General features: G+C 34.8%; 1 protein-coding gene across 1 annotated transcript; it reads left to right on the forward strand.

Moving 5' to 3' along the window:
- On the forward strand, positions 1-27,347 carry MMUT (methylmalonyl-CoA mutase). Its single transcript, XM_060021691.1, has 13 exons — positions 1-155; positions 3,515-3,939; positions 5,146-5,513; positions 8,939-9,096; positions 9,846-10,017; positions 11,301-11,549; positions 13,950-14,061; positions 15,469-15,584; positions 17,432-17,547; positions 19,130-19,261; positions 20,417-20,564; positions 22,955-23,122; positions 26,890-27,347. The coding sequence occupies exons 2-13, from the start codon at positions 3,555-3,557 to the stop codon at positions 27,016-27,018; spliced, it is 2,253 nt and encodes a 750-aa protein (XP_059877674.1). The 5' UTR covers positions 1-155; positions 3,515-3,554; the 3' UTR covers positions 27,019-27,347.

Below are 27,347 nucleotides of genomic sequence, written 5' to 3' on the forward strand. Positions count from 1 at the left end.
AGAGAGCGGTATCGGCCGACGCCCCCGTTCCGTCCCGCTGGCCTTTGCGTTTGCTTGGTCGCAGGCCCAGCTTTGGGGACCTTTAACTTGTAGGGCTGGGGGCGCCGAGGTCCAGCCGTTCTCTCCCGCATCCGCGGTCCGAGATAGGCCGACCCGTGAGTAAGACCGTGTACCTTGAGGAACGTCAGCCTTTCAAATCCCTCCGTTCTTCAGACTCCTCTCTCCCCCCATACCTGTCCTCTGAGCCTCGGTCCTTTCCCTCCTCCCAACCTCCCAACTTCCTCCTTCTTTACTTTACGACTGGGAAGGGATCCCACTCTCCTCTACTTGCTTCTTAGGTTTAGATTCTCCACTGACCGCTCTCTTTCAGCGAGGGGGAGTCCGGAGGTACTACAGGATAGAAGGTGCCTTTAATGTCCCAGAGGCCATGTCGCCATCTTCCTTGGCCCCCTCAGGCACTACGAAGTTTCTCTAGGCCGAGGGCGATTGTAGATTTCAGAGAGATGTGCTGGCTTCACAGCTGCCTTCCGTCTAGGCCGCGGTGATTGTGAGGGTTTTTTGTAAGAGGTGGCGGGGGTGGAAGTGTCTTTCTGTGTACAGATGAGGGTGAGAGGGGGAAAGACAGGTCTAAGTTGACATGAAAGTGTAAATTACTAACTTGTTCTCATTTTTATCTTGAAAGAGCAATCCTTCATAAGCTCGAAACTCTGAATAATCTGTTTGTGTATGTGTGTCACAGTTAAAATCATTTAATGATTTTCTCCCAGTATTTTCTTATGGTTAATGATTTATTTACGCTAATAGTACATTTAATTGGCATGCTGTATGTTGTCCTCTCCAAGCTAGCTTTTCTTGAAGTATTAGTGCGGAACCACATGTAAACAAACTTGAAAGTTATTTGATTCAGAGCTGTATGTAGGTGTTTTACCCATATTTTTTGAGGGTGTGGGGTCAGGCTTGCTTCATCGTTGCTCTTTAATACATTCTAACCATCAATAACTTATTATATTTGCTTTGCATGTTGCTTCTTTGGATGCTGAAGCCTCTCTTGATGGATATGAGAAGAATGCAGAAATCCTGTTGCCATCAGCAGAAGTTGTGTTCTTATCTAAAAGTGATGGCTATTTCCAACCGTTACCAATTTGCCATGCAATTTTAGGAAGTCACTTATATAATATAAGGCTCTTTCCTGTCATTTATCCAGGTTTAGAAAAGCCCTACCTGTATTTTGTGTGAAATGAGTTTGATATTATCTGTCTGCAATCTGGTCTCAGGCAGTTTTCAGATTACTTTTTATATCATTACTACCCTAATGGTTCAGTTATAAATTAATTATTTTTCTCACCCACATTTTAAGCTGGTACCTGTAGTTTATGGCTCACAAGAACTTGGATGACAAGGATCCCATGGATTTAATAGAATAAAAATCATTGTAGTTAAAAAAAAATAGGAATTGTTTTTGTTGTATTTCTGTTTCGAGTTTGTTCTATGCACTTTTTTAACTAGTTGAACACATTGCATTTACAGTTTTTTATCTTTCACTTAATACTTTTTGAGCCTATCTCCTTTTTTAAGAAACGTGCATAACGTATTTTAAATTTTAACTTATGTATAATATACTTACAGATAAGTGCACATATCATAATTGTAAAATTTGAGGCATTTCCACAAACAACACATCTGTATAATAGGAATTCAGATCAAGACCATCACCCCAAAGCTCCTTTCTTGCTCCCTTTCTCTCCTAGTCAGCATACGTAACCACTCTTCTGACTTCTGACATCAAAGATTAGTTTTGCTGATATCCTAAACATATTTTAATAGCTATATAAAATTCTATAATTTATATATACTGTAATTCACTTATTTCTTCATTGTTAGACATTGATGATGTTTCTAAGTTTTCTTTACTACAAGTAAAACTATAGGGAACATGTATTTTATCTAGTAACTTTCCCAGGACTGATGGCCCTCAGTGGAATGGCATAATCATTTCAGAGACCTTTTGTGCGTATTGCCAATTTGCTTTTGGAAATAGTTAAATCAGTTAATACTCCCACCGGTGGATTGTCTTTTTGTTTCACAACTCCCTAACAAATGTTGGGTATTCTTATTTTCTTTTAAGCTCCAAATTGATAGGTAAGAAATAGTATGGAAAATAGAATTTTAGGCTCACTTTGCTGTTGCCTTATCTACTGCATGGCATGATGAATATATTGATAAAATTTGCAACTCAAAATCTTTTAAAATACTAGGCTCAACATATTGAGACTATATGACTCTGACAAGGATTTAGTAACTCAGGTGAACAGTTACTGCTTTTCTGTGTGGAATTTTGATCAAGCCACTTTATTTCTGTATTTCTCTGGACTTTAATTTCTACATCTGTAAAATGATGAAATCGGACTTAGTTACCTAAAATGATGAAAAAGACTGCTAATTATCAGGAATATACAGCTCTGATGTTGGATCAGTTTATAGAATAGAGGAGAATATATACAGTATATGAAATTTTATATATGTGTGTTTTGTATAAACATAAAACATATATAAAGAAATATTTTATATGAACATAAAAAAAAACAACGTTCTAATATATTGTAGTGTGGGAGATGATAGATGTATAAAGAGGGAAACAGAGCTCTGTGGTATGGATTACTGAAGAGGCCATTTAGCTGAGCTTGTAGTTTCAGGGACTGGCTGTGAGTATATTAGTTAAATGCTTCCTAGGTTTAAATGCTAGGTCTTCCGTGCCTCAGCTTCCTCATCTGTAAAATGGGGATAATATTAGTACCTATTTCTTGGTGGTGTTACGAGGATTAAAATTACTGCTCTACATAAAGTCCTTAAGGAGTGCCTGTCACATAGAAAGCCCCGCGTACTGGAGGTGATGCCTTAGGCAAAGAAGAGTATCTAGGTCGATGGAAGAGCAAGAGCATGTCCCGGAACTTTGACGTATGCAGGGAACTGTAGGTAATCCAGTATCTCTAGAACACAAAATGTGTAGAGATCAAAGGCAGAGGTGATTCTGAGAGATAAGCAGGGATCAGGTCATGGGGGCTTTGAATACCTGTTTCGTTCACCACTTTTTTCTTCAGCGTCCAACACTGCCTGTCATAAAGTAGGTGTTAAATAAAAACCTTTTGAATGAAAAAGTTAGTTAGGAGGCAACGCTCGATCCTCTACGTGATGCAGAGCCTTTGAAAAATTTTACGAGAAGTGTGATACATGATCATATTTTCATTGGTGTCAGTGTGTGGAGTGAATGAGAGGGGGTAAGACTGGTCAGTAAAACCAACTAAGAGTCTCTTGAGGGAGAGGCCTAGAACTAGAACAATGATAGCAGTTGTGGAAAAGAGGGACCAGAGTTATAAAATATCAGGTGGAGGGGGCAGCAGAGGAGAAGAGATGAAATCATACTGGTATACCCTTTCTTTCTCTTTTCCCTTTTCACCAAAAGCTCCTATTTTGCTGCTGTCTTATAAATACATATGCACTGTGTTTCTTTTTCTAGGTCAGTTCTCGTTCCTGTTGGGTGTTTTCCATGCTCCATCATGCTGACGGCTAAGAGTCGGCTTTTTTTGCTTTCACCTCATCACCTGAAGCAGCTGAAAGAGTCATCAGGCTCCAGGCTTATATGGCAGCGACTTCTGCATCAGCAACAACCCCTTCACCCAGAATGGGCTGCCCTGGCTAAAAAGCAGCTGAAAGGCAAAAACCCAGAAGAACTAATATGGCACACCCCAGAGGGGATCTCCATAAAGCCTCTGTATTCCAGCAGGGACACCAAGGACTTACCTGAAGAACTTCCAGGAGTAAAGCCATTCACACGTGGGCCGTATCCCACCATGTACACCTTTAGGCCCTGGACCATCCGCCAGTATGCTGGTTTTAGTACTGTGGAAGAGAGCAATAAGTTCTATAAGGACAATATTAAGGGTGAGATTTTAGTGAGACGTAATATTTATGGTCAAACATACACTTCCTCATCTTGGTTTTTTTGAAGGGAGGCTGGTTAATTTCTATAAAGGTAATAGTCACTTTATAATTTTGTAGTTAAGGCTGTACTCTGAAAAAAAGTGAATGTTTTTCAACTTCCATGGTCAAAAAGATAGATGACCCAGAATAAAGTGCTAAATTCTTGAGAGTAAACAATACTTACATGCACATTGTGTAAAAGGAATTAGGTGAAGTGAAGCTGTATGAAGAAAAGAGACCTTGGCTTTGCCTTTGAGAAGCTTTTACTTAAAACCATCAGGATAGGAATTGGAGGGGAAAATGCTTTAAGTAATGACCCAAGAAAGGAATAAACAAATGATCATGTACAAATTTTAGTTTTTTGCGTGGTTTTCATAATTCTATTTCCCATAATATTTGAATGGTCAAGACAAGAACAAAAATAAATAAGCGAGCATACAAATACTAAATTATGTTAACTGTATACAAACAGCCATATCTTTTCATGAATCTTAAATATATTTCTATCAAAAATTGTTAAGATAAGGCTTCACTGGTAGCACAGTGGTTAAGAATCCACCTGCCATTGCAGGGGACATGGGTTCAAGCCCTGGTCTGGGAAGATCCCACATACCACGCGGAGCACAACTAGGCCCGTGCACCACAGCTAGTGAGCCTGCACGCTAGAGCCCGCGAGCCACAACTGCTGAGCCTGCATGCCACAACTACTGAAGCCCATATGCCTAGAGCCTGTGCTCCACAACAAGAGAAGCCACTGCAATGAAAAGCCCGTGCACCGCAACGAAGAGTAGCCCCCGCTCGCGGCAACTAGAGAAAGCCCACGGGAAGCAACGAAGACCCAACACAGCCAGAAATAAATGAAAAATTTTTTAAAAATCGTTAAGATAAAAAAATCTTGAGATGGACATGAGATATGTGACACGTTTGGTTCCATCTATCCTTTATTATAGTGAAGTCTGGAATTCACTTTGTGTATTTTAGCACATGAGAAACAGCAGACTTTTAGTAGGAAATAAAATATTTTATTTAAGTTTGTTTTGAGCATAAAAAATGTTTATTATAAAAGTATAATTTGATGAGATGAATCAACACTAAGTAGTGTTAAAGAAAATCAGTTTACTTTGATGTCAGACTCTAATCCTACATTATTTTTCTTTATATATTTAGCCGGTCAGCAGGGATTATCAGTTGCTTTTGATCTGGCAACTCATCGTGGCTATGATTCAGACAACCCTCGAGTTCGTGGTGATGTTGGAATGGCTGGAGTTGCTATTGACACTGTGGAAGATACCAAAATTCTTTTCAATGGAATTCCTTTAGAAAAAATGTCAGTTTCCATGACCATGAATGGAGCAGTTATTCCAGTTCTTGCAACTTTTATAGTAACTGGGGAAGAACAAGGTGTACCTAAAGAGAAACTTACTGGTACAATCCAAAATGATATACTAAAGGAGTTTATGGTCAGAAATACTTACATTTTTCCTCCAGAACCATCCATGAAAATTATTGCTGACATCTTCCAATATACAGCAAAGGTATCCTTTGTGGTTATTATAGATTTTGCTGTAGTTCTTTGAATGTAGGAATTTTTATAAAATGCCATAGCCTAATTTGAATTTGGTAATTGAGTCAGAGTAATAGTTGTAGTATAGAGTCAGGGTGTGGGTTTTGTGTTTATGTGTGTGTATTGTTTTTATTTTTTAGTCTTTAATTTACTAGTTTTATGGTCTGTCATTACCTGTGGGAATCTGGGCAGTAGATATTTACTGTATTTTCTTTATTAAAATTTTTATTCTCTGATATTTGTTAGAATCAGGGAGGGCTCATAATTTACACTTCTTTTATTTCTCTCCAAAGTTCAGATCCAGTTGTGAATAGACACTGGTGTCAGACAGATGGGGATCAAAATATTAGCTTTATTTCTGCAAAAAACTGGATTAGAAGATAACACTTATATCTGCAACCACAATGAGGTCCCTAATATTTCACCCCTGAACTAGGTTCATTTTCCCAAGATTGGTGAGAAAATAAGGTTCTTATAGTATTCCTATATTAGCAGCAATCCTTCTACAGGGAAACATAAAGCTTCTTCATTTCCTCTGAGTAATTCATTTATATTTTCCCCCATCATTCCCAGTTTACTTTTTGCTGGCAACGCTCTCTTCTTACCTACCTTAAAATTAGACCATTATTTCATAGCAAAGGGCACATCTCTCCATCATCAAAGCTTTTTTTTAATCTCTTTACCTCTTGTAATTGCTGTTATCTCCGAACTCTTGCTAGCATTGCCTGCTCTCCTCATTTGATAAACTTTATTCAATTTTATTGCTTTTCATAGATTCCATCTGCTCACATGAATTGTATAGAATACATGCCTTTCTCCTTTTTCAATTTCAAGAACACATGCACAGGAGGATTGATTTGAGCAGTATATGACACACACACATACACAAATAGCAGTAGCTTTAAATAGGAGTCAATTCTGTTTCAACTGAAAAAAGTTGGAAGGTCTTGGTTGTATGGAAACACCGCAGTCGTGAGGATTCCAGCCTCCTTTCATTTGGCTTCTCTATTGTTTGTGTGCCAGCTCATGATTAAGGAAGTAGGTGGGCCGGCTGTGTTTGTGTGGGGAGAGGGACCTAGCCCCTCTGATTAAAGGTGAACTTCCAGAAGGAACAAACCAAACTTCCACTTATATCTCAGTTGACAGAAAGAGGTAAGATTGGAAATGTAGAACACTTTGGCACTGAATGTATGGTTCAGGTACAAGAGGAGAGTAGAGAATGGCTATTGGAGTGGATAGTACCAGTCTGCTGTTATGTACTTGGGCATTTAACCTTGTGAAACACTAATGTCATCTACAAGTTCAAAATTGCTTTATATAATCTTTCATATAAGTGATAAAAGTACCAGTTTCAGATATTGATCAAGTATGTTATTTGAAGTAACTAAACTTTTATGTTGTTCCTCTAAAAAATATTTAATTGTGACAAAATACACATAGCATAAAAATTACCATCTTAATCATTTCCAAGTATACAGTTCAGTGGCTTTAAGTACATTCACATTGTTGTGCAACCATCACCACCATCCATCTCCGGAATTCTTTACATCTTGCAAAACTGAAACTCTGTACCTATTAAATAATAACTTTCCATTCTCCCCTTCCTTCAACCTCTGACAACCACCATTCTACCTTGTGTTTCTATGAATATGACTACTCTAAGTACCTCATATAAGTGGAATCATACAGTATTTGTCTTTTTGTGTCTGGCTTATTTCACTTAGCGTAATGCCCTTGTTTCATCCATATTATAGCCTGTTTCAGAATTTACTTCCTTTTTTTAAAAAATTTATTTAATTTATTTATTTTTGGCTGCGTTGGGTCTTCATTGCTGTACGTGGGCTTTCTCTAGTTGCGGTGAGCGGGGACTACTCTTTGTTGGGGTGCATGGGCTTCTCATTGCAGTGGCTTCTCTTGTTGCTGAGCACGGACTCTAGGCACACAGGCTTCAGTAGTTGTGGCTCGTGGGCTCTAGAGTGCAGGCTTGGTAGTTGTGGTTCACGGGCTTAGTTGCTCCGCAGCAAGTGAGATCTTCCCGGACCAGGGCTTGAACCTGTGTCCCCTGCATTGGCAGGCGGATTCTTAACCACTGCACCACCAGGGAGGCCCAGAATTTACTTCCTTTTAAAGGCTGAATAATATTCCAATGTTCCCAGTGTTTCTACTATTCTTAAAAAAAATTCTACTATTAAACTCCTCTCAGTAGAGAAGCACATGTTTGTTTCCTTCTCGTTTGTAACTCCAGATATATTCAAGTAGTCTCTCAATTCCATGTAATTCAATCCCCTTATTGCTTTTGTGATGAACATTTTTCAAGAACTCTTGGTTAGTTATAAATAAAATATTTGCAAATGTAAAATACAGATAATCCATACCATACACTAGCAACAGCTAACCTTTTATGATGACTTACTGTGTACGGGCATAATACTGTACTAAGTTGTTTAGATGAATCGTTTCTTTTAATCCTACAACAATTCCATGAGGAAGGTAGAGTTATTATCTCTATTTTATAGGTTAGGAAACCAAGGGATAACAAGGTGAGAAACTTGCCTATAGTCTTCTGGCTAGTTAAGTGACATGACTAGAATTTGAGCACTCTGACTTGAGTCCATGTTCTGAACCAACTGTAATGAGTGTCTGATTTAGTTTTTATTATTTTATCTTTGGTTAATTCTTGGAAGGATAATCATTTTTTGGTTCTGCAGGTTCTGTGTGATATGTACCCCACCTAATGTGACATTTTAGGGGGATAGTGGATTAGTAGTTGTGGTAGAAGGATCCTGTCTGAATTATCCTTAGCATTAAATGTCACAGTAAATCAAACTGAAAACTTTGATTTTTAAGCCATGCATTTTCTCCTGTTTTGATATATAGTACTAGCACTGAACCATTTTCTTTTTTTACGCACTGTGTACTTATTCATATTCAATGAGTTCATTCAAATAAGATAATTAATAACTAGTTAATAATAATTAAATTTATACATCTTCAGCAGATTCTCCCAAAGGTTTGAGGTCTTAGGACCTCTTATGAGGTCGAAGTCATGAGTTTGGAATTAAAGATGTCATCATTCAGTTCTTGGGCCAAAGGTTACATTCCTAACCTCAGCCAGCTAATTTCAGAGTTTAACTTTCGGTGCTAAATGGTGGTTGGTGATTCTTTTTCACTAGAAAAATAAAACAGGTACAGTCCTTACAGTGGTTCATTGGATCAGCCATTTTAATTGGAAAGTGAATTGAATGTAACTAAACAAATATTTTCAGTTAATATTATGAACTAATTAGTATATCTGAATCGAATATCATTTTAAAATAATATTGTCTTTTAGAAGATAGATTTAATAGAACCTTTCTTATATTTTTATTTACAGTTGTATTTTTTTATTTTATATAGCACATGCCAAAATTTAATTCAATTTCAATTAGTGGATACCATATGCAGGAAGCAGGAGCTGATGCCATTCTGGAACTGGCCTATACTGTAGCAGATGGGTTGGAGTACTGTAGAACCGGACTCCAAGCTGGCCTGACAATTGATGAATTTGCACCAAGGTGAGTAAATTAAACTCAGATATTGCCTCAACATTAAGAAAGTTCACAGGACCATTTTATGAGTGTATAGCAAAAAAAATATATATATATATATGTATATATATATATATATATTTTTTTTTTTTTGTGGTACGCGGGCCTCTCACTGTTGTGGCCTCTCCCGTTGCAGAGCACAGGCTCCGGACAGCGGCCATGGCTCACGGGCCTAGCCGCTCCACAGCATGTGGGATCTTCCCAGAACGGGGCACGAACCCGTGTCCCCTGCATTGGCAGGCGGACTCTCAACCACTGCGCCACCAGGGAAGCCTGCAAGATATTTTGATAAAAATGAATTTGTATATATAAATATACCAGATTTTTTTTATGTTTTATATGAGTGATAAAGAGGGAATAAGCCAATACTGTTTATAATTAAAATTCAGAATTAAATTTTACTGTACTTCTTGGTAAATTAGAGGAATTTTGGCCTCTGCTGTTCAGAGAACACAATCGGCACATTTGACAAATAATATTAAAATGTCAATATGGTTTTCAAGACAGATTTGCTTTTGTTCTTTTAATATTTCCATTTTAAAATACAGAAGTCATCTATTATTACACGTTTAAGGTTACTGAAGTACATATGTTTTGTTTTTAATTCAAACTAAGTAGCTTGAAATTAAAATCTGAGCTTTTTGTGTGTATGTATGTGTGTATGTGATACAATTAATTTCCATTTTATAATCAAATTCTGAACTTTACTATTTTAGGTTGTCTTTCTTCTGGGGAATTGGGATGAACTTTTATATGGAAATAGCAAAAATGAGAGCTGGGAGAAGACTCTGGGCTCACTTAATAGAGAAAATGTTTAAGCCGAAAGACTCTAAATCTCTTCTTCTAAGAGCACATTGCCAGACTTCAGGATGGTCACTTACTGAGCAAGTATGTATAACATTTAAAGTGTAGAATTTTAGTAAAGTCATATATTTTCTTCTAAGCGCTTGGCATAGTCAAGAAACAGATTTAAGAACTTATCTGCTAATATTTGAAAATCATAAATTATTCTGAAGCGTAGTGCATACTTATATTTGTTTTTACACAAATTATAATAAATAAATAAAATTGGCCCCCTCTGTTGGTTAACAATATAAAATCATTTAAATCTTAGCTTACATGCAGGACTGTGTATTTTACTTTTTTAAAAGTAAAAAAATGTGATGATAAGGAAGAAGTACAAATTATAATTTAAGTAATATTGTCTTAAATAATTTTAATGGTTAAAATTCTTAACACAAAACTTCCTCATTAAAATTTGATTTTATACATACAAAGTTTTTTATTATAGTTGTGTTTAAATAAGCATGCATGCAAACAAACAATTTAAAAACTATTATCACTTGAGTAATCTATTGAAATTTCATTTCATTAAAAAATTATGTGGTGGTGATCTTTTTTAACATGCATTTTCTTTACATATTAAATTATTTTGATACATTAAAATAATTTATAACTTTAAAGTTACATTGCTTTTATAAATTTAAAACAAATAAAAACTAGTAGTCTCCATATTAAATATGATTTCAGGTACTTATAAATGGAGAAAAATAGATTTCAGAGTTGGAAAGAACTTTAGTAATTGTTTTTGACTTAGCCTCCTCATTTTTACAGCTAAGGAAGCTGAAGTTCAGAAAGGTCCAATGACTTGTCCAAATCACAGTTAGGAACAGAATGAACTAGAAGTCATATTTCTTGTCTTATAGTCCATTGTTCATCTGTTTTATTAATCATTTATTAATAAATCATTGTCAGTTTTGTGTACCTCATTAAGGTAGATACTTCAAGGTATACAATAATTAGGAGATAGTGAATTATGAAATGAAGTATGTTAATAATCTACGTAGACAAAGTGTACATTCATGATGCACTTATAGAAGACTATTTAGGCAATACAAAAATAAGCACAACAAATACTTATATTTCAGATGATTATAAGAGGCAATGTTTTAGTGCCTAAGCACAGACTAGATCCTTTGGCTCTTAATCCTAAATCTGGTTTGTTTACTTATTTGTCTAAATTTATTAGATATTCTGAAGACTAATACAGACTTTGGCAAAGAAAGTATGCATCAGCCACTGCTTAATCATTGTCATCTTTTACGGCTGCAATATATATCAATTGTTGCCTTGTTTTGTTTTGATTTTTTGCCTTTTACTAAATGTTTTAGGATCCTTACAATAACATCATTCGTACCACAGTAGAAGCAATGGCAGCAGTGTTTGGAGGGACTCAGTCTTTGCACACAAATTCTTTTGATGAAGCCCTGGGTTTGCCAACTGTGAAAAGTGCTCGAATTGCCAGGAACACGCAAATCATTATTCAAGAAGAATCTGGGATTCCTAAAGTGGCTGATCCTTGGGGAGGTTCATATATGATGGAATCTCTCACAAATGATGTTTATGACGCTGCCTTGAAGGTCAGTTTCTCCTCTTTGAAACTTTGTTTATAAGATTTACAGATTTATAAAGATTTATAGATTTTTGATTTATAAATCAAATCATTTATAGATTTATATCAAGATTTATAAAGTGTTTCAGAGAAAAGGGAATTTTAGATTTGACTTTATAGTATTTAAAACTGAAGCTTAATTTAAAAATACATTTGTATTTGTATTAAAGTATTTTATTTCAAAGAGTTAAAAAGACAACTAATGTTAAAAGACTATAACAAAAAAGCAGTTCTTTCTCCTCCACTTGCTTGTTTTCCTGCTTCCTTGAGTCAGCTACGTCTTTTTGTTTGTTTTTATCTCCATGTTTTAAAATTACATGTATATACTCTTTGTTCTAATTCAATCAATTTTAGACCTTATCTACTGCTTTGCTAGTATGGTAGCTTTGTATTTTAGCTGGATCTTGTCCCTTCTTTCCTTTGTCCCATATTACCAATATAATTATATCTCAATGTAAATCCTTCCTGAAGTCCTCTATATTCTCATTTGATTTAGACTGGTTTCTCTCTAGACCGTTGTTGTCCTTGACCTTCCCTTTGTCATTATTGTCAGAATCCTTTTCACCTCTGCTATGTTGAATCTATGTCCTGAATCCTGTCTCTTCGTTGATTATCCCTTGTTATTTTGAAGCACATCTTATGGGCACCTCCTAAAAATGGTGCATGGGAGATGAATTAGTTGAAACTTTGGATGTTTGAAAATGTCTTTATTCTACTTTCATATTTAATTGATAGTCTGGGTTTGAAATTTTTCATTTGGGAGTTTGTAAGCAAATTTGTAAGCATTCACCTACTTTTTATTCTAGCTTTCAATATTTCTGTTTAGAAATCTGATGCTATTCTCACTCAGGATGTCTCTTTCTGAAAGTTTCAGGATCTCTTCTTTATTTTTGTGTTGATGTACCTTGGTGTGTGTATTTTTTCCTGCACTGTCCCCTTTGGTGGACATTTTTCACATGGTCCCTTTTTCGTGTTCTCATAGCTCTGGGAAATTTGTCGTGTATTATTTCTTTGATAATTTCTCTCCACTCATTTTCCTTTGGTTTCTCTTTTTAGAACTTATAGTTATCAGGAAAGGCCCTCCTTAAATGATTTCTGACATTTTTATCTGTTCTATAATGCATCTTTGAGTTTTTGTTCTGGTTTTTTGGAGAGTCATCACCTTTATCTTTCTACTTAAATATTTTAAAATTTATATATCATATTTTTAATTTCTGAGAGCTCATTTTTGTTTTCTAATTTTTCCTCTTGCATTCATACTAGTTGTTTCATTATTACAGAATCGCTTCTTCTTTTTCTGAGGATCATTATATTTTTCTTTTCTTTTATATCCTGTATTGTCACTGTTTCCTCTGTGTGCCTTTTTGTTTGCAATCTTATCATTCAGAATGTAGGTTTTTGTTTCAGTAAGACATCTTATCCTTGCCTCTCCCTGTACTTGATGTTTCATAGTCCATTGCTTCTCTAGTTCAGTAAATTTTGGTTTTCCTGATAGAATGGGAGAGAGGTAGTTGCAAATTCTCAAGTAGTCCCCTTCTTTTTTAGCTTCTTAGAAGATTCTTGGCTTCTGTTGAATCCAGTACAGGTTCTTCTTTCTTGAATCCATCAGCAGAAAGCCAGTTTGACCTTGCTCCTATCTACGAAATCGTATTCCATTCCACCATCCATTTTCCACTGTCTCATGTATATATGAGGCTGTGATTGAAGATTTAGGTATTTCTTGATGTCAGTAATGCTAGAGTTATATCATTACTCTGCTGCTCAAATTGAAAAATAAAATGGCATTTTGAAATATACTTTTTAGAGTATTTATGTAACCATGAAAACTTTATTATGTAATTAAAAGTAAAAATTACAGAATTAGTGTTATCTTTAGTTGGCTTCTAAGACTTGAGCGAGAGATTTTTGTGTTTTCCAAAATATACTTTTTAGTTTATCTGTTGTCTTTTTAAATAATTTTAAGCACAGAATATCTTTTTTCTTATTGATATAATTGGCATATTAACATTGTATTAGTTTGTGTACAATGTAAGGATTTAATATATGTATATATTGTGAAAGGATTATCAGAATAAGTTTAGTTAACATCCATTACTACACACAGTTACAGGTATTTTTTCTTGTGATGAGAACTTTTAAGATCTATCTCTTAGCAACTTTCAAATATATAATACAGCATCATTAACTCTGCAGAATTTCTAATTAATGCTCTGTTGTTATATCTTTTCTTATGAAACATTAAATTTACCACTAAAATAGTTTATAATTTTATTAACATTAGTAATTATATAACATAACACATTTGTATTGTTTATTAAAATATTTTCATCTTCTCTTCTAGTTTTATTAATCTGTTTTTCCTTGTTAGCTCATTAATGAAATTGAAGAGATGGGTGGAATGGCCAAAGCTGTAGCAGAGGGAATACCTAAACTTCGAATCGAAGAATGTGCTGCCCGAAGACAAGCTAGAATAGATTCTGGTAAGATAAAGTAGAAAAGTTTATATGTGAAATCCAGTATTTAAAAAGAAATATTGGGGCTTCCCTGGTGGCGCAGTGATTGAGAGTCTGCCTGCCAGTGCAGGGGATGCAGGTTCGAGCCCTGGTCTGGGAGGATCCCACATGCCGCGGAGCAACTGGGCCCGTGAGCCACAGTTGCTGAGCCTGCGCGTCTGGAGCTTGTGGTTCGCGCCGGGAGAGGCCGCAGCAGTGAAAGACCCGCACACCGCGATGAGGAGTGGACCCCGCTTGCCGCAACTAGAGAAAGCCCTCGCGCAGAAACGAAGGCCCAACACAGCCAAAAATAAATAAATAAATTAAATGATGTAAATTCTATTTAAAAAAAAAAGAAATATTAATTTCTGTTTGAAGATAACATATAAAGTTAGTAAAACAAAAATTATAGAAAAATGAAACTTGGATAAAATGTTTCTCATGAATCTATATGTATCTATCTCTGTGTTTGTATTTTTGCATGCCTGGATGCACATAAGCAAACATATGTACAAAGTATGTGTGGAGGTTTGCCCATTTATTATGTGTATATATGTGGGTAGATATCTCCACCATTTTGAAGATGACATTATTATTGGTCATTGTGCTCTGCATTGGACTGTTCATTTATTTATTCATTCAATCAGCCAATACTTTTTTAGTCTTTAGTATTTGAGACACTGTGTTATGTCTGGGCATACAACTGTGAATGGGACAGACATGGTCTCTACACCCATAGAGCTTACATTTTGGTAAGAGAGAGAGAGAAAATGAACAAGTAAACAAATAAATAGACAAAATAATTACGGATTATGGTAAGTTTTATGAAGAAAATAAGAAAAGAGGTATGTCCTGAGGTAGGATATACCTCTTTTCTTGGTGGGATGTCTTTAGCTAGAGTAATAATCTGGTAGTTTGAGGCAAAATATATTTATAGTGTTAAGGAAGTATAATTTGTAATTCTGGTTTATCACTTATAGATTTTAAAGGTATTTTTTGTTTAAAAGTGATTGGCTTAAGAGGATGCAAGAAAATATTACAAAAGCCATTGCATGTTTGTCTTCTACCTTATAAATCTTAGTTGGTAGCTGCTACTACAGTTTTAATTTTGTAGTGTTAGAAGAGAGTTTATCAGAAACTCTGGGAAAGCATATAGTTTGGGTGAATAATCAAAGCCCTCCCTTACAGAGATTCTGATATATACCTGTCTTTTCCCCTCCTATCCCCATTCCATATTGGTATTCACTGATCTATATTGAAATTTCATTAAGAGTAAGAATACTACTTAAAAATATCAAACTTATAAGGAAAATATGTGTGGTGATCAGAGCATTACTGTTAGACAGTTATTTGTGAATAGAATCTACATATTATTTTCTTCTGGGAGATTAACAGGTTCTGAAGTAATTGTTGGAGTAAATAAGTACCAGTTGGAAAAAGAAGAATCTGTGGATGTTCTGGCAATTGATAATACTTCAGTGCGTAACAAGCAGATTGAAAAACTTAAGAAGGTAATAACAGCTGTCATATTTTGAACGTTTTCTATGTGCTGGGCACTGTCCAAGCCCTCATGCTGTCCTGCTGCATTGTTAGAACCACCATATGAAGTGTGTATTATTTCCCAGCATTTTAAAGGTAAGGAAACTAAAGGGAGATGGAGAAACTTGCCCAGGATAAATAATTACGCATCCAAGACTCAAATCTCTAAGTCTGTTGACACCAAACACTCATGTTTTTAATCATGATATCTGCCTCTGTGAAACGTATACATTCTTATTAAAAACCACACCATAATAACAATGCCTTCTATAATTTACACATTTGAAGTAAGGCTTAGATGATTATATAACTCACTCAAAGTTAAAAACAAAATTAAGTTCAGAGTCCATATTTGAACCCAGGTCTTCTCACTGTAATTTATTTCCATGTTCCTGATACTACTATGAAAGAATCATTTGCTTTCAATTAAAAAAAAATTCAAATATATTTGAATAGTGCTTTAGTAAGATACAGTTTAGAATGAAAGATATTTAGATTGAAACTAGAGAACTGTTTTAATTTCCAGTTTCTCACTGAGATGAACCAAAGTATATAAAATACTAAAATAGATAAAACATATTAATTCTTACTGCTGTAACCTATATATTTCTATTGTATGAAGCTACTTTGGTCTCTTAATCTCTGGCTTTAGTAATTACTGCTATTTCTAAGGCAGGAAAGTTGAAATTTCTTAATGGTTTTTTCTGTTAACTTTCCCTATGATTGTTTAAGATAGGACCTTTTTCCCCTCAGTTCACATGTTCTTTAAGAATCCAGTAGACTTTGTCCAGTTAGACTGTATGTGTAACTTTCAACTTCCATTTGTTTTTTCTATTAGAGTTAATGACAGATGTTTAATGATATTGTTTCCTTTTTCACCCTCATTCAGGAGATAATGACTCCTCTCCCACATTTTTGTCATTTTTTAAAGGGTCCTATTTAGGATGTAGCATTATATTTCCAGTGGTCACAAAAGTCTCAATATTTATTATATTTGGAAAACTGCTTTTTTCCTCTCTTGTACTTAAACTCTCTTAAACACACAGCTTGAGGGCATCCACTTACCATAAATGATGATCTACCTTATTTTGGGTAAGAGTGAGAAATTCAATAATGATAATGGGTTTGGGTTCCTCCTTGCCTTTAATATAAATTTTCTAACCCACCTCTGCTTATAGATATGATATAATTTTAGTGGCATCTTAGGCAGTATCATATTTTAGACTTTTTTACAGGTGGTGAAAACTTGTAAAAAATTGGATTTTAGGTAACTTTGTTTAGGCAGGTTGTTGGCAGAGCAGAGTAGAGCTAAGACCCAAGGGAAAATGTTTTTGACTACACTTTTCATTGTCTTTCTCTCTCTTTTGCAGTATTTCTCATTGTTTCTGTCTCTCTTTTTCTCTCGGGATTATTTTTAAGTAGAATAGCAATATACATACATATTATTACCAGTAGACTATTAATTAGCTAAGGGAAACTTAAAATATAACTGAAATATTCCCTAAGTTATAATCTATTAAGTAGCATGTACTACTTGGGAGGGTCAGCACTATTATTTATTATTGCCCTGCTTGTTTCTGAATTATCAGTGTTATACAGAATTTAGTATTATTTTAGGAAGTCCTTTAATATTGAGGGAGTGAATAAATGTAATGAATATCAATGCTAGGAAACATACTATTCTCTTCTATTTTTTTCTTTTGTTTTTAAAGTTAGGATTATGGAACAATTTGCATATGATATAAATAAGAGTATAATCTGATCTCTGTTTTATTCTCTAATCACATGTATGGCCCCTTTCCTTACCCTTTTCTGTAAGGTCAAATCCAGCAGGGATCAAGCTTTGGCTGAGCGGTGTCTCACTGCCCTGACTGCATGTGCTGCCAGTGGAGATGGGAATATTCTCGCTCTTGCAGTAGATGCAGCTCGTGCAAGGTAAGGATATGTAAGTTTGGAGATTTCCAAATCCTAAAAGTTGACCAGTTTAGTTTTTCAGGGTGTACTTAAATAAAAGGCTGATTCTATAAACCATGTGAGCCTAAAAGAAAATATTGGAAACCAAAAAAAAAAAAAATCTTGATTTTCTTCAACATCTGTGCATTTAAAACATTAATACATTTTGAATGAAGTATATTAATATTCGTGTATTTCCCTGTGGCTCAGGACATTTGGAGCTATTATAATAAACCTGTGTCACTGATTTACAGGTTGAAGTTTGATGTACTTTCAAGGATAGGGAGACATTATTATGTTGGACAGTAAGCAAACCCGCCCTTTGTCCAAGCTGGACAGTATCTCTGTCTTCCAAGGCTGTGTACTATGTAGACATCTCTGAAAAGATAGTCCAGCATAAAGGCAGTCAGTGCTTTGCCTTACAGAACATGCATAAAAGCAAGTGACACAAAAACTTTTCTCCCAATATACGATAATGTCAAAAAGTAAATTATTTTTGCTTTTCTTGTTTATTGCTTAATATAATGGACTTTTAAGTTGTTTCAAGTGCTTAAGGGATGGAGTATATCGGTTGTTTTTTTGTTTGTTTTTCAGTTTTAATTTCCTTTTTTTTTTTTTTTTTAATTTCTTAAAAGAAATAAGATGACTTCCCTGCTTAAAATCCTTCAGTGGTCTCCCAGTCCTTTTAAATTAAAACCTAATCTTAACCATGGCCTGCAAGACTGCTGGATATGATCCTTGCCTACCTCTCTGACCTTGTCTTATCCTACTTCCTTTGTTATGCTGTGTACCAATGTCCTTCTTTCTATTTTTAGAACATAAAACATGTTTTCCTACTTCTCAGAGCCTCTGCATTTAGCATTTCCTTTTCAAACACTTTTCCCTCTTAAGTTCCCTTGTTTGTCTCTTTCTCATCATTTAGGTCTTAGTTCAGAAGCTGTATCTTCATATCTTCAATATCCCTAAAACATTTTTCCCAAACACCTCATTCCATTTTGCCTATTTTAGTGTCTTTATAGTACTTATTACCATATGAAATTATCTTATTAATTAATTTGTTTGTTAGTGCATTATCTGTATTCCCTAACTAGATGATAAATTCTGCAGGAGCGGGTACTTTTTTTTTTGGTCTTATTTATCACTGTATCTCTAGCACTTAGCAGTGCTTGGCCCATATTAGGCACTCAAGACATGTTGAATGAATTAATAACCAAATGGAATATGCTAAAAGATTTACTTTTTATCAAAAAATATCAGTAGGAATTTTGGTCTTTGCCCATTTGTATTGTTAAGCAGTGAATTATTCAGTAACCTTTAGATGCTTGTCTATTAGTAGTTTTTAGGTCATTCAGTCATTTTACAGTAAAGGCATTCAGGATCATTTTTTTTTCATAAGTATTCTGAGGAAAGATCCTATCATGAATGCAATAGAAAGCATTCAGATTTAGATTTTTGACAGCCTATTTTTGACTTAGGTAAGAAAATATGTAACTATATTGAATGTTAAGTTAAATATTTTTATCCCAAATAATGATGTTAACAGAACTTCCATTCAATATTTTAGATGTACAGTTGGAGAAATCACAGATGCCATGAAAAAGGTATTTGGTGAGCATAAAGCTAGTGATCGTATGGTGAGTGGAGCCTATCGCCAGGAATTTGGAGAAAGTAAAGAGATATCATTTGCTATCAAGAGGTAATATGTGAGATTTCTTAAACCAGAATGTCATCTTTTCTGTTAACACAATCCCCATGAATCTACGGTGGGCTTAATTTTTTCATATACCACTGGAAAATATTTGACTTGTACTTTCCTCTTAATCTGTAGCTTTACTAAAATAATATTTTGAACTTTCACCACAGTCCCCTTTAGGAGTTTCTCATTTCAAGCAAATGTTTGTTTAACTAACATTGATACTGCTTCATATCCTCCAGGTACTTAGATTTCAATCTCCTTACGATGGTACATTTTCATATTTTCTTAAGTTTTATTTACATTGTTTAATTGCTCAAATAATTATAAAATCTTACTTTTCCTATTTGAAAGTAAATATTTGGTTGCCATCTATGCAAAAATTAAAATCACTCATCACTGGGCTGACAGTAAATAACTGTCAAACATGATTTGGAAATATGAATTAATATAAATTGATCATGCTTCTGAAGTGTGAGTAGTAGCTTCCTGATGGTTAGTTTTCTCAACCACTGTAATAAATTTTCCATGAAAAATATTATGTCACTACTCATATATGAAGTAAATATCAAAACAGCCAAGGTGAAAGTCATCAAAATGGAACATTTTTTTTTCTTTTAACAAAAATAAATTTGTTTCTTCATGCTTTTTCATCTGAGGTGTAAATTTATTGATTTAAGCAAGCAAGTATTTTGATTATACATTAAGATACCACATTGAGGTCACCTTGGGGGAGTTCACACTTGTGAAGGATAAGTGAGATATGGACAGTTCAAAACAGCTAGTGAGTCACGTATATGTACAAATACTTCTGAAGGCATTTTTTAGTTTATATTTAACTATTTCTGAATATTGTACTCTGGGGACTGTCTTAAGTTGTAAAGTTGTTATTTCCTTATCTTGCTTCACTGTGATGTTCTCAGTGTTACAGGCTTACAGTCTGTGCCATCTTTCAAATTTTTTTCTAAGGGGGGAGATGGTAAACATACTCAGGCTTTAATGGAGTTCTTAATGTGAAACAGAGATATTAACAAAATATGAGTAGACAGATTAGATGTTTTAAATAAACTTGAAAGATTTACTGCAAATAAATTAGAGTCTTATATCTTACCTTTGGGCACTTAATATATAACTGTTGTATTTTAATATGTTCCTTAGGGTTCAGAAATTCATGGAAAGTGAAGGTCGTAGACCTCGTCTTCTTGTGGCAAAAATGGGACAAGATGGACATGACAGAGGAGCAAAAGTTATTGCTACAGGATTTGCTGATCTTGGTTTTGATGTGGATATTGGTCCTCTTTTTCAGGTATTGAAAACTGTTGGGAGGAATTTCAAGTACTATTGCTACATACTGTGGATAGGTCAACTGGAATGAAGACTAAAAGAGTATTCATTGCATTTTCACCAGGAAAGAAGTAAATCTTCCTGAAGAGGCCCAGCCTTTATAGTCTCCCATAAGAGTTTTCCCATTTGGGATTTTAAAATATTACTCTAGAGAGGCTAGAAGAAATTGTTACTATAAAGAGTTAGCACAGACTTCTGGAGATATGTCCTGAACTGTGTTGGTAGATAAATATGTAAATGTGTTTAGAGTCTTAGGCATTTAAGGTGGGTTTTGTTAAGAATCTCAAATATGTTTCAGATTAAACAAATAGTATACACTGTATTTAGATTGCTTTCAGTCTTCCTCTAAGTTGAATACTTTCCCATTCTACTTTTTTACTTACATTTTGCTGCCCTTTTGCTTTAGTTTGTTTGTTTTAAATAGTGATCAAATATAATGCATTTTCAATATTTAGTGGTTAGCTTTTGGGAAATAATTTTTCATAAAATAAAAGAATTTTTAAAAAGTGTTGTCTAAAGGAACATTGGCATCTAAAGGGATTTCTCAAATAACCAAAAGTTCATTTCCCCATTATATACCATCTGCAAAAATATAATTTGTCTTTTAGTACTACCAACTTTGTTAACCATAATTCTACATCATTAAAAAAAAAACTTATCTGTGGCTGAAGGTACAATCATGCAGTTCTCTGATGACTGATTTAATTAAAATTAGATTTGATGTTTTTAAAATTGCAACATTTGATCATTTAAAATACAGTTTAATTTATATAAACATAAGGCATGGAACTGAATTGTTTAAATGGAATTTTTTAATATAAATTTACTTATTTATTTATTTATTTATGGCTACTTTGGGTCTTTGTTGCTGCACGCAGGCTTCTCTAGTTGCAGCGAGCGGGGGCTACTCTTCGTTGCAGTGCACAAGCTTCTCACTGCAGTGGCTTCTCTTGTTGCAGAGCATGGGCTCTACGTGCGTGGGCTTCAGTAGCTGTGGCATGCGGGCTCAGTAGTTGTGGATCTTGGTCACCTCAAGCTGAGCTCAAGCTCAGTTGTTGTGGTGTATGGGCTTAGCTGTTCCTAGGCATGTGAGGTCTTCCCGGACCAGGGCTCGAACCCGTGTCCCCTGCATTGGCAGGCAGATTCTTAACCACTGTACCACCAGGGAAGTCCCTAAATGGAATTTTAATCTAATCAATTTTGGTAGCATGTATGATATGAATAACAAATCATGCTTAAATTAAATGTCTTACCTCTAAGAAATCAATAGCAGGAATATGCACATTTTTAAAGGTTTTAATTTTGTGTGTTAATATTCTTCACAGACTCAAGGTTTTACCAATATGTTGTATGACTTACCTAGAGATCTTCTTGAATGTGGATCCATTACTGAGTATAAAATCTTTTGATTCTGCGCTAAAATTATGAGCCTTAAAATCGTGCCAACTCAGAAAATTCACAGATTTTGATAGTATTTTTAGTGCTTATAATTGTGCAGTGGTTTCTCAGGTGGCCTTATCCTTACCAGTTGTCTCAATTTACATTACATTTACAATAAGAAACTTGTAGTTACTTTTTATATGAAATGATTTAAATATATGTGTACAGTATCAAAGCAATGTCACGGACTCATTACAGAGCAGATATGACCTTTGGTAATTCAATTCATAATAGAATGTTTGAAAACATCCTTTATGCTTCTATATCCCAATAGTTAAATCAGTTAATAAATGAGAGGCATGCCCTCCTTGGCACCATCCTTTCTCTTGTTTATGCACTTTCCTGGGTGCTGTAGCCCCTTAACTAGTTTCTATAGTTCTCACCTTATTTTGCTCCATATATTACTGTTAATTCTGTGTTTCCATGGGAGAATGAGGTCCTGGAGCTTCCTAGCCCACCATCTTGTTCTTTCCCATTCTATTTTAAAACCTAAGGCTCACTTTTTCATGTTGCATTTTATGTTCAGTCTTTTATTTCTTTATAAATCCTATCCCATGTTACCTCTCAGTAAATGTTGATAGTGAAGACAACAGATGTATTTTTTAAAAATTATAATGAAGAGATAATGTATACTTTGCCTATATTCCTACTTTATCTTGAACATTTTGGGGGGAATTATATTTTGATGTGACTTAAATCTAATTGATAGTTTGTAGTGCTAGAAGCAGATATAGCCCTGGTGTTTATTATAATAATTGGATGAGTTGGTATTTGATGATGAAATATGAAGTTATATTCACTTCAAGATTTTTAATGAGGAAAATCTTAGAATGTTGATTGAAGTAGTATAACACTTTAGAAACACTTTTCGGAATAAATAATGATTTGTCTCTTTACTTTTGAATTGTTCAGACTCCCCGGGAAGTGGCCCAGCAGGCTGTGGATGCAGATGTTCATGCTGTGGGTGTGAGCACACTCGCTGCTGGGCATAAGACCCTAGTTCCTGAGCTCATCAAGGAACTCAACGCCCTTGGACGGCCAGATATTCTCGTCATGTGTGGGGGGGTGATACCACCACAGGTATTGTTCATCTCCTACATTTTCTAGTACCATGATGGGAAATCTGAGTAGCTTATTCATAGTCCTTTAATTTTCTATATACTTTCTCTAAAAATTTGTTGCAGATTTAGAGCCAGATCATTTACTAAGTAAATTCTATAAAAATGGTCCATGTTGTTTTCTATTCAGACTATATTATAATTCAATATGCATAATTTGATTTAATAATATATAATGCTTTTATGAGAGAGTTGCCTCCCTACAAACTCGTCACCTAGATAGAGATCTATCTTCTTTATATTCAATAAGCAATGACGGAGAAGGAACAGGATAAAAGTAATAAAATCTCACAACTGGAGTAGCGAAAAATGGTGAACACACAGTGACTATATCAGCCCCTCCCTAGAGGTAGAGTGAGCACCCCTTGTCCTAGCAGTGGAGCCAGTCCTTTAGTCAGTCAGTCGTTAGCACTTACTTCTGTTGTTTTAGAGTCACTGCCTTGTCCATTTCCTGCCTTTTCCCATCCCTAAATGTTGCCTTCACTCAGCACTGTATAAATTACATGGTCCTGTAAGAGCCCCTTTTTCATGAAGCTAATTTGATTGGGGAATAGTTTTCTTAGAGCCAAAAATACCTAATTCAGATATAAATGGAGTCAGCCTGTCCTAAAAATTATTGGCTGAATGGGGCAGAGGTGGATTCTTGAACAAAAAGGTAGATCCTCTTAGGAAAGGAGAAATGGATGCTAGGTAACAATAATGTCAATTAATTTATTAAGGGGGCAGGGACACCTTCCTGATAAGTTAAAATAGTTAAGATATAAATTGGGTCTATTTCCAATTTAATTTTTAATTATATCAAATTTTCTTCTTTTACTAAGAATGGAAAAAGTATTGAGTTACAAGAACTTTACATGAAACTGCTCCTCAGTAAATGATTCATACATACTATAAAGTCCTCACCACTATATAGCAGGAATCTGTCAATGACATGTGACCTTGTGCCCATGTCTACAATTGTTTTCCCTCCATTACAACTCAGAATATAAAATAATGAATATACTACTTAGGAAATGAGAAAATACACATATGTATGAGGTTGTGAGATTGGTGACAATGTGGGGCTGGTGACCAAGCTATGTATTACTTATTCTCTCTAACAACACAATACTTAATGTGTTACAGTCAACACAAAACTGCTTTTGTTAGCACATTTGCTCTTATCTTCATAAATATAGTTTACTACTTGGGAATATAAAGGGCTTTTAGTCTTTACTGCTGTCTGTCTGTGGAACACTTCTATCTATATTGCAGTTTTAGAGTCTATAATCCCTAAGCTCTTGGGCATGATATTAAAATTTAAGAACCAAAATAATTAGGCAGCACAAAATACTGGCATTGAAATATGAATTGAGAAGAAATGCAGGCCTGTTATATAAGTGAGCTGACATTTTCAAGAAATATATTTTGTATAAGTCTCTGGATATTTAAATTACCTAGAATATCTGTAGGTGTTTGCCATACTTTTTTCCCCATGAGTTTAAAGACTAAGGATCATATTCTATAATGACACACTTGTGTGTTAACATGGGTATCCTTTATAATATAATTATATATCAGTTAACACCCATGCATTTTTCTCATTATTTGTTTCCAGTAAATATATAAAGTGTTGCTATTATTCAACTGAAAGTCTCTTAGATTTTAGATTAGAAAGCACTAATATATGGCGGTTAATCAAAATGATTGAGCCATTGCCATTGTGGAGCTTATAGCGATAACACATGTTAAGTGCCATTGCAGAATTATGGTATTACAAGAATATTATAAGGAAATAATAGAGATAGAAAAGAAGTAGCTGGGGGATAATTAGCATGACCATGTAATTAATCATCCAATGTGATCACTTTTAAGAATGAAAATGAGTACTACTAAAAAGGATGCTGCAAAAATAATCCAATTAAAAAATGGACAGAGGATCTAAATAGACAGATGTCGACAGGTACATGAAAAGATGCTCAACATCTTTAATTATCAAGGAAGCGCAAATCAAAACCATGCGGTATCACCTCATATCTATTAGAATGGCTATCATCAAGAAGATAAGAAATAACAAGCATCGTCAAGGATGTGTAGAAAAGGGAACCCTTGTGCACTGTTGGTAGGAACGTAAATTGGTGCAGCCAGTATGGAAAACAATATAGAGACTTCAAAAAGTTAAAAATAGAAGTACATATGATCCAGCAATTCCAATACTGGATATTTATCTGAAGAAAACAAAAACAGTGACTTGAAAGATATATGCACCCCCACGTTCATAGCAGCATTATTTACAATAACCAAGACATGGAAATAACCTAAGCGTCCATCAGTGGATGAATGGATAAAGAAAATGTGATACACACACACACACACACACACACAGAGGAATATTATTCAGCCATAAAAAAAATGAAATCTTGCCATATACGACAACATGGGTGGATCATGAGGGCATTATGCTAAGTGAAATAAGTCAGACAGAGAAACAACAAATACCACATGATCTTACTTATATGGAGAAGAACAGATTGGTGGTTTGCCAGAGGCAGTGGTAGAGGGTGGGTGAAATGGGTGAAGGGGGCCAAAAGGTACAAACTGTCAATTATAAAATAAATAAGTCCTAGGAATATGTGTACAGCATGGTGACCATAGTTAATAGTACCGTACTGCATATTTGAAGGTTACTAAGAGAGTAGTATGTAAGTAAGTAAGTAAGTAGTACCTTAGAGACTAAGGACTAAGGACATAGTACTAAGTAACTAAGAGAGTTACCAAGAGCTCAGTGTGTTACAGAGTTTTAAGTATAAATCTTAAACTCACAACTCACAAGTTGCACTCACAAGTGCACACACAAAACTCACAAGTGCACACACAAAAAATTGTGTAACTAGGGTGACAGATAATTAACTAGACCTACTGTGGTGATCATCTTGCAGTATATACACATATTGAATCATTAAGTTGTATACCTGAAACTAATATTATGTGTCAATTATACCTCAATAATTTAAAAAAAAGACTCATGGGAAAAAAAACAAAAAAGCTGTTGCAGCAATAAGCACAAACCAGAATGTCCTGGAAGTATGATCATCCTAGTGGGTGAGGATCAGGGCTTTACAGCACATCCTAATACAAATATTCTGATGTTAAAACAATCCAAAGCCTGGAGCAGTATTTGTGCCCTGGGAATCTTTTCACTCAAACTTTGTGTAAAACTAATAAACAGCAGCAGCAACAACAGAGAATTTTTTTAAATGAGTTAATTTTCATTTCTAGAAAACCTAATTCCATCACGAAGCCGAATTCAAAGTACTACACCATTCACTAGCTGTAGACAAAATTACCTTGGAGGAAATAAATAGCCTTGTAAATTTAAAGCTATAATGTGTTGCTAAATTTAACACAAATAATGGTAAGTAGTAAAAATTTAGGTGAGAGAAAATTATGGTTTAGGGCTCAGAAGTTCTCAATTGGTGGACCATACAGCTTCCCACCACAAACAACACACTGGGGTGTTTGGAAAATGGGCAGGATGTCTTTTGTTCTTTTAATGTCTTGGAGTACTAACGGTGGTGCTAGTGGCAGTTCCAATCAAGGAAGAAGTTTTCAGCCCCAAATGCCAAGAGTGTACCGGATGAGAAAGTTTGGGGCGTTGGGGATAAAGAAGAAAGGACAGCATTCATTGTCCTTTTGTTTCATTTTCTTGAAATTAGAAATATTGTCCTACTAATTAAATTCTTTCAACAGGATTATGAATTTCTGTTTAAAGTTGGTGTTTCCAAGGTATTTGGTCCTGGGACTCGAATTCCAAAGGCTGCCGTTCAAGTGCTTGATGATATTGAGAAGTGTTTGGAAAAGAAGCAACAGTCTATGTAACATCCTGTTTTTGTTTTAGCTTTCTAAACTATTCTTTCACTAATGATCAAAGAAGCCACGTCTTCAAATTATTCAGCACCTAAAATGTGCTTTCCTGAAAGCTTTACATTCAAGCACCTGACTTATAAGAATGTTGTTATGCTAGAAATGTGTATGTATAGTTTCACTTTAATTTTAAAAATTAAAAAAGTCCTTAAAAACTCTCTATAACGTATGCTCAATACTTTGTCAGAAACTCTAGACAAAGGTATTATTTTTTAAAATTGTGCTATTTATTTGAAAGATTTCTTATAAACCTATTTACTTTCTATTTTAAGAATTAAACAATG

Source organism: Delphinus delphis, chromosome 10 (assembly GCF_949987515.2).
Source record: "Delphinus delphis chromosome 10, mDelDel1.2, whole genome shotgun sequence".
Taxonomy (NCBI): domain Eukaryota; kingdom Metazoa; phylum Chordata; class Mammalia; order Artiodactyla; family Delphinidae; genus Delphinus; species Delphinus delphis.